A 13,794-nucleotide genomic window follows, 5' to 3' on the forward strand; every position below is an offset into this window, starting at 1 on the left:
GTGGTGCAAGGGAGATAAATGGGGGCCCAAAGCTGCATGAAGAGTGAATAAAACCAAGAAAAGAAAGAATAATGCTCTGAAAAGGAGAGGGAAAAAAACAGGTGGGGTTTGCTCTGTGCGGTACGATAATCTAAAGCTATTCGATGGCATTAACAAAAAGACCCCTAATGGAAGAATCCTCCCTTGGCCCAGCCACAGATTACAGAACTGGGTTTGCGTGTGGAAGCTATTATATAATTCATTCTCTACGATGAGATTTTCCTCCATTGCTGGTTTTCTTTACTAACCCCTCTCTATCTCTCGCACGCCGTCACACTACTGGCACATACCTCTTTTAATTTAAGTTGAAGATGTCTGAGCCACTGCGTTTTTGGTGACTTTATAATCTTTTATCCCTGTCTGGAACTCATTCATCTTCAACAGAAAGCTGATGTCTTCTGTTAGCGCTCACTCAACAGTTTCCCGTCCCCGTTTGGACGTTCCTCTGCTACAGTATATGTGTGTTTGTGTGCGCACAATTACTGCTATACACTCTCCACCATTGTATTGTGAATTCCCTGCTTACTAAGCTCCTTAATGGAATCGCTTATTATTTTTGGGGGTTTTTTTGCATCTATTCCTTTCCCCCTTGCTCCGACATTCCTCTCTCCCTGCTGCTGATCACAGGTGAAAGGATTGGCAGTGAGTCTTTTATTTTTCATTTTGGAAGCCATCACTGGTGACCTGTCGTTTTGATAGGAGTTACATGTGAGCTGCATGCCGCTGGACTCTGGAAAGGATTAACTCTGCCCTTCAACTCCACATCTGCGCCACGCAAGACTGGCGAAGCCACTGTGCGATTGGTAGATTACCGTTCACACAGCCAAATGCCATCTAATGATTATCTGGCAGGGTCTCAGGTGCAGCACCATGGGTCTCCCCCTGGATTCACAGTCCACTCCCAACAGTGTCCAGATAAACAAATCCTCTAATTGATATGATAAATCTGAGAAAGCTTTGTACTTTACCTTTTACATACTGAGTTGATGAAATGCTGAAACTGTTTTGTTTCACAAAAGTTAGATTTTACTGTTAAACAGAAACTGATTTGATAAATGGATCAGCAATGAACAAATAGTGATGTATTATAGTAACACTGGCTGTGTCTAAAAGATGTATATAGCCACCATCGCATCATCTGATGGTTTTGGATGCATTCTGGGATAATAATCGGACAAGAGAGTTGAGTGCTAAGCAAGTACTAGTAAGCTGCATTCTTAAGGTGTAAGGCTGCCAGAAGCAGACACAAATCTGGTAATTAGTGCAGGCTAATAAAAAAATACTAAAATTTTACTTGCAAAATGAAGTAATGGGGCTACCACACAGGAAGCCCCATTATTTGTCAGGCAATTCTATGAAAATGCTCCAAACACAACACAGTGGAGAAATCCAGTTTGGTGACTGTCAGTATCAGAGATGAGACCAAACAGAGCAAACAGGTATAGCTCCTTGTGTCAGACACCTGTTAAAGTATATATACATAATGTTTTAGGCTTAAAAAAGGATTCTTCTGATCAAGGTTGCAGCACCTAGGAGCCTCAAGTCTTGCCCCCTTTTTAGTGGCTTGCATTATGTAATATATGCAATATTACCAACATATTTAAATGAATGCAAACACAACTGCAAAAATAACACTAACATGTAAAATTGGGAAGTGTATCATTCACTACTGCTGTCTAAATTACACCCAAAACACTCCAACTGTCTGTTGTGAAGCTCTTTTTCAAGAATGAGCTTCTCTTCATTCATCATACTGTAATGCCTGTTAGCACTAACTCCATGGCTATTTTTATATGTCAAAATCTAATGACTCGCACATGCACAAAACCCATAAGTCCATGATAAATGTAATGAGGTCAGGTTTTGATGAGCCAGTGAATGGCGTGTCCTCTGGGTTCATGTGAAGCAACGACAGCGATTCTTATTTATGACACTTTCATTTATCTAAACATTGGTGATTGGTGAGAGCACATCTTACACAGAATTCAAACCTCGTATTTAAGGGATTGAACAGTAATGCAACAATCGATCAACACACTAACAATATTGCTGAGCCTGTCTGCGGTGCACAATCTTGTTTTAGACAAGTATGGTCGCAGAATACAGTGCCAGACAGCCATCGGCTCATGGAGCGTGCAAAAAGCTTGCTATCTAAAGTGCTTGCTCGGTCTAAGATCTGAAAAATAAATGAAGGATGCCTAAAGTAAGAACAGAACAAAGAAAAAGATGTTGGCAAGAAAGAAAGTAGAGAGGAATATAAGAATCCAGTTTACCTAATATGTGTGTCTAACATAATGGAGGCACACAGACTCACAAAGTGTACAGATATGCCAAGTCATCACATCCAAGCAAATGCCCGGATAGACGCGAATAACGAGGCACACCTACACCGAGGCTGAGTTGATGTGAACCCATTTCAGGAGCAATAATCTCTGTCTCACCACACCACACACAGGAATAGCACCAAATCTGCAAACAAAGCTCACCTCCTTCTCACCTGTTGCTATGGAACTAAAAGGAAAGAGGGTGTATTGTTAACAAGAAAGCCAACAACACAGAGATGGTGCTTGGATATTACCAAGATTAATCACATTTCCAACTTAAGTGAGTCTAAACTGTGGTTGCTATGCTAGCTGGGCCTAAAGATGCAAAGAAAAGAGAGACTAAATTTAGATGTGGATATGTCATCGCTGCTTCCCCTCTTCACAAAACACACATACTCTGTTTGTAAGATACAGGTAGCAGGTTGACTTATGAGGACTGACGAGTAGCGTTAGCAATGCTCTGCACATAAATGTTTTTCTTCTGGAGTGTTTACTCTGGCTGATAAATGACATTTGGAGCACTCTTCTTCTCTGGTTCTTATCCGGGGGAACAGTGACTTAACAGTGACACAATGCCTCTCTCTCTCTCTCTCTCTCTCGTTAATACAGGTTTTCCCTTTTCTTTTCGGCTTTCGTCCTTAAAGCCCGTGCTTTGATTTCAGCGTCAAGTCACCTTGCTTAACTTTGTAGCCTTAATAAGGTCATTTCTATTGCCCTTTGGTCTTTATAGCTTTGTTTTCCTAATAATGAGTCAGCCATTGACAGTTCGGAACCCTTCAGTTCAATTCAGTCATATTTATATATCACCAATTCACACTAACAGTCCTCTTAAGGCAGTTTATACTTTTTAGGCAAAGGCCCTACAATATTGGAAGGTAACCCCAATAATCATACAACTCCTATGAGAAAGCACTTGGTGAGAGTGAGAAGGAAAAACTCCCTTTTAAGGGGAAGAAACCTCAGAGGAGGGGCAGCCATCTGCCACGACTGGTTCAGGTTGAGCGGAGGAAGATATGACAAAAGACACGCTATGGGAGAAAGAGTTTTTTCCATAACTAACGATGAAATATAACACTGGTGTATAAACACAAGGGAGTGGAAAGAGTTGATTGAATTGTTCAATCACCAAGAGAAGCAGTATGGGAAGATTTATCATAAAGGAAGTCCAAATCCAAACTGGGAGCTGGTTCTATAGTAGAGAGCCCTGATAGCTAACCCTTAGTTAAGACCAGAAAATAAATGTAGCTACATTCTTCTTATCAGTTTGCTCATATCGGGGTTAAATGGTACAGCAAAATGTATCCATGCACCTAACATGCGAGTAAAGAGAAACATGATGGTACCAGTCAGTCACAATAGCTCTGTGAGCTGCCATCTGTTTTCTCTCTAATGTTACTTTGACTTCCTGCTAGCATTTTGTTCAAAGGACTGGACATAATTTCATTAAACAAATAACTTCTGGTGGAGGGAATGAGGTTACCATAACCCAGCTAGAGATGCTGATGTATTTTAGGGAGAGGACATCTCATCCCCTCATCACCTCTATCACCTTTCTGATAGGGACGTTTTCTTGTAGATGAACACAACTCAATCAATCAATCAATCAATCAATCAATCAATCAATCAATCAATCAATCTTTATTTATAAAGCACTTTTCATACAAAAAAAATGTAGCACAAAGTGCTTTACATAGTTAAAAGCAGCCCACCCCACCCTCCAACTCACTCCCCACACTCTCATTAACATAAATGATGTGAATACACACATATTCCCCCCCCCCACACACACACACACACACACATACACACACGCGCACACTTAAAGAGTAAAAATTGGGCTGGGCTCGCATGAGCCAAGTGAGGAAACATTATAACAGAGAGCCGTCTGCACCAGGAACCGGTCACAGACCGCAGCCTCCAGGCTGGGCACACAGCAGGAGGGAGGCCAAGGAGCCCCCCAGCCAGGCTGAGAGGACCCCCAGAGACCCAGCAGCCATGGTCGATCACAGCCCCGGTGCAGAGAGCGCCCTCTGAGGAAACACTGGAGATATGACACAATACGATATATACAGGGTAAAATGATAAAATAAATAAGAACAGGATACAATATAAATATAAATATAAATAGAGTAAGAAGATTAAAAAATGAATAAGAATAAAATCAATAAATATTAGGTAAAGTCTAAATTAATAATAGAATAACAGGATAGAATAAATAAGCATAAAATAAATAAACGCTAAGTAAAAGCTAAATTAAAAAGGTGGGTCTTGAGCCTGTTCTTAAAAACATGTACGTTCTCTGCGGCCCTGAGCTCCTCCGGCAGGCTGTTCCACAGACGAGGACCATACTAGAGATGGACCGATCCGATATTACGTATCGGTATCGGTCCGATACTGACCTAAATTACTGGATCGGATATCGGAGAAAAATAAAAAATGTAATCCGATCCATTAAATATCACGAAAGCACCTCACAAAACTTGCAACACGCCGTAACTCACCTCAGAACGTTAGCACGTAGGAGCAGTATGCATCACGTGATAGAGCGGCTGTGGCATGCGGGACCTGTGGTGGTCTGGATAGCATGTGGAGCTTCGCTAGCAACCCGGCATTTCATCTCCGACAAAGTTATCCCGAGAGAAGTAAAGCAAGTGTGTAAGTCCATCTCTGAATGTTTGTAAAGCATTCCTGCGTTAAGCTTAACAAGCGATATATGGAGCGACTGCCTCTCCTGCTGCTACTTCAATCATGAAACTGCTTAACGATCAGCTGATCGGCTTTTCTGTCGCGAGTCTGTGTCTCTAGTTTGCTTTTGGCCCACTTTGCACCAGAAAGAGGAAACCAGCGGCTGAACAACAGCAGCACGTTTAAGCTTGATCAGCTATTGTTAGAATGTATTTATTATTACTTTCTACTCGAGGATCTTTTTCTACAGCAGACGGCTGTAACTGTGCAGGGGCGGATCTAGCAAAGTTTAGCCAGGGGGGCCGATAGGGCATGAACAGGGAAAAGGGGCACAAAGACATACTTTTCTTTCTTATTCTCATTTAAAATGTCTAGCTTTTAATAAATAATTATCTGACACCCAAAGTTTTAATTTGATGTAAAATGAATAGAAGTCAATTACTGTATATAGTGACTATTAAGTCTAATATATATACCCTAGTAAGCTATAGTACTTTTTCCTTTGGGAAGGTACCATCTGTGCAGTCTGCAATTTTGTTGAAGAAAGATGTTGAATCTATTTAATATTTCTTGAAAAATAATTGATTTCTGTGCATTTTTTTTCACACTGCATCAAATTAAGGTTGATTACGTTGATTAAGCATCACGAGGTGGAGCGTGAGGGGTGGTTCCCTATTTTTTATTTATTTATTTTTGTTGTTGCTGGGAGTTGGAACCCTATTAGTTAGGTTGCTTAATATTTATGCTAAGTACTCTTTAAAATACCAGAATAGGGAGGATGGTGTAGGTTTAAGTTTATTAGATTGATCAGTATTGCTGAACTATGAAATATTTTTTTTTGCATACAGGTATAACAGAATAGCTTTAGTGTAGTTGTTGTTTTAAACTTGAGTATGAACTTATACAAAATGCAGCAAGATATTTAAAAAACAGTTTTGTTGATTAAAAAACACTATATCGGATTCATATCGGTATCGGCAGATATCCAAATTTATGATATCGGTATCGGTATCGGACATAAAAAAGTGGTATCGTGCCATCTCTAGACCATACCACTGAAAAGCTGCCTCTCCGTGAGTATGTGTCCTGACTTTAGGGACAATTAAAAGGCCAGTACCAGAGGACCTCAGGGTCCGCGAGGGTTCGTATGGTAAAAGCAGATCTGAGAGATAAGAAGGCCCAAGACCATTAAGACATTTAAAAACCAATAAAAGAACTTTAAAGTCGATCCTGAAACACACGGGGAGCCAGTGCAGCGATTCTAAAACCGGTGTAATGTGGGCCCGCCCTCTGGTCTTCGTCAGCACACGAGCTGCCGAGTTTTGCAAGAGTTGTAAAGTTGAAATATTCTTCTTAGGAAGACCAGAGAGCAGGGCATTACAGTAATCAATGCGGCTGGTAATAAAAGCATGCATCAGCATCTCCGTGTTGGCCCGAGAGAGAATAGGGCGGACTCTGGCTATATTTTTTAGATGATAAAATCCAGTTTTGGTTACATGTTTAGTATGTGGGATAAAACCAAGCTCAGAGTCAAAAATAACACCCAGGTGAGATGGTGAGATGAAATGCACAGTATTGTTATTCAGTGCATTCTCCAAAAGAAAATATTGTATTAACCCCATTTATCTCTGTGTTGTTTGTCTTTTAGGATCTTGCTGACTGTCGTTGTCATCTTCCGTATTCTGATTGTGGCCATCGTCGGAGAGACGGTGTACGAGGATGAGCAGACCATGTTCATCTGTAATACTTTACAGCCGGGCTGCAACCAAGCTTGCTATGACAAAGCCTTCCCCATTTCCCACATCCGCTACTGGGTCTTCCAGATCATACTGGTGTGCACACCCAGCCTCTGCTTTATCACCTACTCTGTCCATCAGTCAGCCAAGCAGAGAGACCGGCGCTACTCTTTTCTCTATCCAATAATGGAGAGGGACTACGGCGGAAGGGATGGGGCTCGGAAGCTCCGCAACATAAATGGAATTCTAGTTCAGCACGGAGGGGATAGTGGAGGAGGGAAGGAAGAACCTGACTGTCTGGAGGTGAAGGAGATCCCCAATGCCCCACGGGGCCTCACGCACGGGAAGAGCTCCAAGGTTCGCCGTCAAGAAGGGATCTCCCGCTTTTACATCATTCAGGTGGTGTTCAGAAACGCCCTAGAGATTGGCTTCTTAGCGGGCCAGTACTTCCTTTATGGCTTCAGCGTGCCTGGGATTTTCGAGTGCGACCGCTACCCGTGTCTCAAGGAGGTGGAGTGCTACGTGTCCCGGCCCACAGAAAAAACGGTTTTCCTGGTCTTCATGTTTGCCGTGAGCGGCATTTGTGTTGTGCTCAATCTGGCTGAGCTCAATCATCTCGGCTGGCGCAAGATCAAGGCCGCCATCAGGGGCGTCCAGGCCCGCAGGAAGTCTATCTGTGAAATCAGGAAGAAGGACATGGCGCATCTGTCTCAGCCACCCAACCTGGGACGCACACAGTCCAGCGAATCGGCCTACGTCTGACGATGAAGACAGACAACAGAGGGGGAGCGGGATGAATGTGCAACAGAGAGAATGAACGAATTCTGATTTTAATTTAATGAAGATGGTGTGGAAGTCAAACAAGATGACCTCTCCTCTATGACAGAATGAAACAGAATGTAAAAAAAAGACCAAACCTCAGGCTCTGCGGCGCTGAAAGTTAGCAGAAGCTTGAGAAGGAAGAAAATTAGAGAGCATCAAAGAGGACAACAAATTTCGTTTTGCAAACATACATAATAAAGACATGCTGATCTCATAAGGAGATAGTCCAACTGCCATTTTATACTTCTGTCTTTTTTAACTAACGACCTTCTCTGCTTCTCGTTTCTTATGCGGAGAATTAAATCCTCACGGGGCTGATCTAGAGATGAGAGTAAGAGGGGAAGAGGGAGGAAAACAGATGAGAGGCTGTTTTGTGTTCTCTGGGGATATTCGAAGGCGACATGGTTGTTTGATGCATCCCATGGTGCTTTTCTTCTGGACTGTGTCAGCCTCAGTGAAAAAAAATGGGAGGGGGGGGGGGGGCAGGATAGGGGATGGGACAGGGAGGATGAGCAGCAGCAACATTATTAAAAAGAGGAACGGAAGAACTGTCAAAGCCGTGACAGACTCTGGGGAATGAAGGCAAGTTTGAGAGTGAGGGAGAACAGGAGGGAGACGTCACGCTTTGGGAAAACATATGAACCAAGGAGGGGGGGGAAGACAGAACGTTTTTCTTTTGCTTCCTCTCTTTGCCTGCTTGAGATTTTGAGGTAGACCGACGCCAAGAGAGAAAGCGCTGCCTCCCAACAGCGTGTCATGCTTCTGCTGGAACACCGTTACAAGCCAAAACCAAGAGAGTAAGACTGACGATGTTTATGTTTAGTCTCTTGGCAAAAGTTGATTTTAACAGAAACACAGTGAGTACAATAAACACTCCCCCCCCCTCTCTGCCCTATCCCTTACTCTTGCTCTGCTCCACTGTACAGACCTGTACAGACCCGAGGGGTTTTTCGAACGACAGCAGTGACCTTCGCTGCTCTCCTGCTGCGTAAACATCTGAGAGGAACTAATGAACAAACGGATGATCGGCCAGACAGCGTCAGTCTCTGCTAAAGCACAAACTCCACTCCCTCCAGCTTTTTCGTGTGCTAAGAGATGAAACAAAAAGAGAAGAGCGAAAGATAACGAAAGAGCTTGAGAAGAGATCGCTTTACTACAACTTTAAACAGATTTCATAAAACACATCACAATGAATAATGATTTTTCTTCTTTTGAGAAAGCGATGGTGCCATCCTTGAGATATTTAATTATTGCTGAAACGTTACATAGAGTATATCATGGTAATATTATTTATCCATTTAGAGTATATCCAAATAGATTTATTTATCTTTATGGGGCGGGTTGATTGGGAAATCTTGTTGCTGTACTTTTTATGTATAAACTGTCTGTCTTTTCTTTTCATTTTAGTTGAGTTTGAAGCATTTGTCACTGTAGGTCCTGATTAATGACATGCACGGTGTAGGAAGGGGAGAGATTTGTGAGCTTTGATATAAAAAAATGCTTTGAGGATGTGCAGCTGATTTTTTCAAACTTCTTTTGCAGCTCTTTAGAATAACACTTCTTGTTACTTATCTGAATTTAAAATGCAGTTACACCTTTATGTGTTTTATAGAGCCTTGATTTTCTTCAAAAATCAGCTGCGCAGCTTCAGGTAATTAAGGCCTATGAGCCATTAGACAAAGGCATGTTTACACAATGCGGTGTTTCTTGAATGATCAAGCTGTGTAACTGATCGTAGTTGCTCTCTAGGGACAGTTGTAGGTTGTTTGTTTTTTTAATTTCAGTGGCTTTCGTTTTGCATTTCTTTCCTGACTGGATTTCAGCATGCATGCATGGTGAGAGAAAAGAGAATGATGTGCAAGAAACAGAAAAAGATAAAGATGACAGAGAGTGTTGCACCTTGATTATTGCAGACGAGTGAAAGAGTGGCAGACTGAAGGAAGTCACGCTGGGAAAAAGATTGTATTTCTGGACACATACAGACATGCACGAGTTTATGATGCAAAAGATGGAGGGAACACACTGTGTGCCTACTGAACCAGATATAGAGACAGTTGGGTATACTTTCGTTCCACCAGCATGATTTCCTCCTGTAACTCTGCGGGGAGGAGGCCCAGGTGACTGAGACAAGGGCACAAGAACATAGCAGTTCATGCCAAACTCACAATTTGTCTGTTTAAGTCTTGTTGCAGAGGCCATAATCAGTTTACAGGTAATTGTTACAGACCAACACTCTGTGCTTTCGCCATTTAGGAGTATCAAGTGAGCATTTGCAAACTGATCACCCCTACGGAGCTCTACAGTGCAGTGGCTTCTTGTATTTTCTACACAGTCAGCCTTTAACTTATATTTTATGTTAAGTCATAAAAACCATGCAGAGTACATATAAATGATCACTGATCATTTTAAAAAGAAAAATCAGTGCCACAAAATGATATTGAAGCTATAGTGGAAATACTCTGGATATGACATGATGCTAAGTAATGGCCCTAGATCTGCAGTTGGCCTTTGAGCTTAAGCAGCAGCTCTATTTTTACATTCACTCTTACTTTTATAATCTCTGTGATTTTTACAGGTGATTATCCCCAGATTTAGTCTCTTCTGAGGATGCCGATGGGACTCGGTGAAATCAGCGAAGTTTACTACGTGGACTAGGAGGGACAAATGTGCTGACAGGCCATGCCAGAATGCCTAAGGGTTGAGCAACCTCTTGGCCTTCACTTACTGTGAGCGTGTACTTCTAGTGAAAGCTTAAATGCTGACCTTGAGCTTAAAAGCCAAGCCAATGTCCTGTACTATATGCAGCTCTGGCTGAAGAGTCACTGCACAGTACAGCGCTGATCTAATCCCTGCAGAGCACAGGTCAGTGCTGGACTATTTTTACTGAATGGCGTGCACGCATGTTCAACATACACTCATTCCGCTACAAAAACAAGCGAATGCAAAAGTAGGAAGAGGAGTTTGAGCTCAGTTTAGAGCTCTTGGATTCTGTCGTTATGTCTGGTTTCATTCAGGTCAGAAACACAAACATGCACGCAGTGTGAGGATGTGGAAGGCCATAAACGTGTCCTGGTTTTCTTCGGTTTACATTTATCCAGAGTTCATTAGCGACTTGCAGCCAGTCAGTGGGTCCATCACGTTCCAAAAGTAAAAGCAGGCCTCAGTTCTTCCAGCAGTCCACTACTCTCCACCGTCTGCTTTTCTATTTGTCAATGTGAAATGAATTATGCAATTTATTTATTTTGTTTTTTTATTTGCTTCTCTTTTTGACGTGTGGGTTCATTTTGTTGTCTGTTGCTCTTTTCGTGCAGTGACATATCAAAAAAAAAAAGAAAGATGTTTTTTCTATGTAACGGAACAAAAAAAAACTATATGTGTAAAATCAAGGGTAGAGTTCTGAAATATAAGACTAGCAGAAAATATGTTATATTTCCTCCCTTGCCAAAGTGATATGCAAAATTTAATTAATTTTCAAAGATTTTGTTTATTTTAAATGCATGTGTAATTGCTAGAGTAAGCATGTTTCTATGTTTTCTTCAACAGAATCTTAAAAGAAAGGCTTTTTAAAGTCCAAAATATGGAATGAAGCTATTTTGTCTCGATGCCAAGTGTGTATATAATTTACCCAGTTTTCAGACACTACAGAGCCAGGCAGAGTATACCAACTCAGTGATGTTAAAACTACCTATTACATTTTAGCCATTTGAATTTCCAAAAGGCTAAACCACTGCATACGGTAAATCTTCTAGTTCAAGAAATTTGCACACCGATATATACCTTTATAATTAGTTGAGCTTTGTAAGCCAGTCGCTCAAATGTTGTACTGTAAAAACCACAGGGTACACAGGAATATGAACGTACAGGTAAAAGACTGGCACCATTTAGATGTCAGAACATTCCAGGGTTTAGCCTCCAGCACAAAGTGTAACTGACCTACAGTTTCCCGCGTTTTAGAGTTCGATGATTGACTCCTCAGTGAAGCTCCCTACGGACAACCTATTCAGGAAAGAAAACTGGTGATCTTTTACACCAGTCTTTTTTTTAGTACAAATACACAAAAGATTGCTTTTATAAAAAAAGTATGCGTGTCAGCATACCTTCCATTTTCGATCGAACCTTGTACTGTAAAGCCCAACAATGAAAATTGTCCTCAAGCCTGATTGTTTACCTGTTGGTGCTACTGAGGTTGGATTTCAGATACATTGCCACATTCCCTAATGTCCAGCACACTACTGCCCACAAATGTACCACAGATCAGTGCAGGTCTCCTTAAAAAAAATCAAGCCGTTTCTCTTGACTGTTACTAACAGATGGCCACGTGTGCAAAAGCATACAGCCTGATGACATCATTTCCCTAACTCTCCACTTACTTTACAATGCAGAAAAGTAGCAAACAAATTGATTCCTCAGGAAACGCAGCCTGTAAATGAGCTGTTTCATTCATTCACACAGAGCTCATTGAACTTCTACATAACTCTTTATTCTGCTGCCAGAAAGACCTTAAATTAACTTAATCCCATTATGTAGCCAATTTTAAGGGCTAGTAGTGGCCTCTGAGCAAGTTTTGAAAAATGCCCCTCTCATTCACTCAAGGGCTTCTTAGTACAAATTGAAAAGCCATGGAAAACAGAAAAGAAATTCAAACTAGGCATGGACAATGTGCACTCATAGCCCAAGATTAATATAGTATCGTCAGTTAGGCATTAAAATCATTTTTGCATTTAAATTGAAAATTAGACAACTTGTGTCAAATGAAAAGCTTTTTACTCAGTTTAATTAAATGGAAATGAAAGTTAAAAAACTCCTTTACCAGATGTTCAGCTTCATTTTATTGTGAAACAAAATGTTCCCTCTTCCTCCTCTGAGCTCTGGGCGATGCTGGTGCTGCCACCCTACAAGGTGCATAACACCCATTTCAGGTTTCAGGAATGCACCTCTCAGTTATAATTACTTCATCTAATTAGACTGAGTGGTAGATCCAGGCAGGATGGAATTTAACCAGTGCTGCCACCACCTACAGCAGTGGTCACAGTGCCATTAATGTGATATTACTACCTGGAAAGCTTCAGGTTGTTACAGTTAGTGGAAAAAAGGAGGTGCAGAACAAGTGGAACATCAGTTCCACTCCCTTATTTTCCATCCTCCTGATTAAGACCAGCATTTCATGAGCTCAGACCACGCTGTGTCTTTAAACCGATGTTACAGTGAGAGGGATGAAACCAGAATTGTTGTGTTTTAGGGGAATGGGGGAGCAATGTCAAACATGGCCAATATTTGGCATCCATTAGTGGTGATCAATATTTAAAGGATAACAGATATAGAATATAGAGAATATAGTTTAAAAAATGTAGCCCTAGGCAATCATCATTTGTAAGCTTAACCTTTGCAGTCATCTGTGACATCTCCAGATGTAAAAAACATGGACTGAACATATGAACAATGGACTACACGCTGAAACACGCTCACACTTGTAACCGTGATCGGAGAACCTGTCGTTTCTGACTGCTGATTTTACAATGTACGTGACGGACCTTCGTTGAAGGTTCACTGTATATTTCTGACTGGTGTACTGTATGTAAAGACTGAATAAAACCTTGAATGTTACATCGAGCCTGAACTGGCATCCAGCCTGCTGATTTATGACCTATAAGCGAGCGTATTCGTCCATTTGTGTGTTACAGATCGGGTCGTTTTCTGAACGATGTGTTGTGTGCGTGCGTGTGTGTGTGTATAGAAAACGTGAGTGGGTGGATATGTGACCACGTGGGAATGATGAGATTTAGGGGGGGAAGCTTTCTGTGGTGTGAAGGAAACTGAACAAAGGTGGCCACAATTCATATTTATACAGGTCTATTTATAGCAGACAGAAAACAATATTTGAAGAGCTGCGTGCAGCACAGCTGGCTGGTGTAATGATATTTCTGAAGTCAATAGGTGACAGCAGGATTAAAACCTGATTTTATGATGAAAGGACAGGGTGCGTGTATGTGTGCAGTGCTTTTTTCACACTACATGCAACAGAGTGCATCCAAAAAATACAATGCCTGCATGTATGTAGCATGTTTCTGTGTGTGTGTGTGTGTGTGTGTGTGTGTGTGTGTGTGTGTGTGTGTGTGTGTGTGTGTGTGTGTGTGCGTGTGTGAGAGAGAGAGCCTATTTGTGTGTGTGCATGTGTGACCAACCCCCAT

The 13,794-nt window shown here is 41.6% G+C and overlaps 1 protein-coding gene across 1 annotated transcript in view; it reads left to right on the top strand.

Annotated features, from left to right (window-relative positions):
- Positions 1-8,066, top strand: part of gjd1b (gap junction protein delta 1b) — a 32,630-nt gene extending 24,564 nt beyond the window's left edge. The window contains exon 2 of the mRNA XM_082503233.1: positions 6,697-8,066. Coding sequence (XP_082359359.1) covers positions 6,697-7,546 — 850 coding nt within the window. The 3' untranslated portion in view covers positions 7,547-8,066. The remainder of the gene's footprint in view (positions 1-6,696) is intronic.
- The last annotated feature ends 5,728 nt before the right edge of the window (positions 8,067-13,794 follow it).

The sequence above is a fragment of the Aulonocara stuartgranti genome, assembly GCF_965226115.1.
Source record: "Aulonocara stuartgranti genome assembly, chromosome: 14".
Taxonomy (NCBI): domain Eukaryota; kingdom Metazoa; phylum Chordata; class Actinopteri; order Cichliformes; family Cichlidae; genus Aulonocara; species Aulonocara stuartgranti.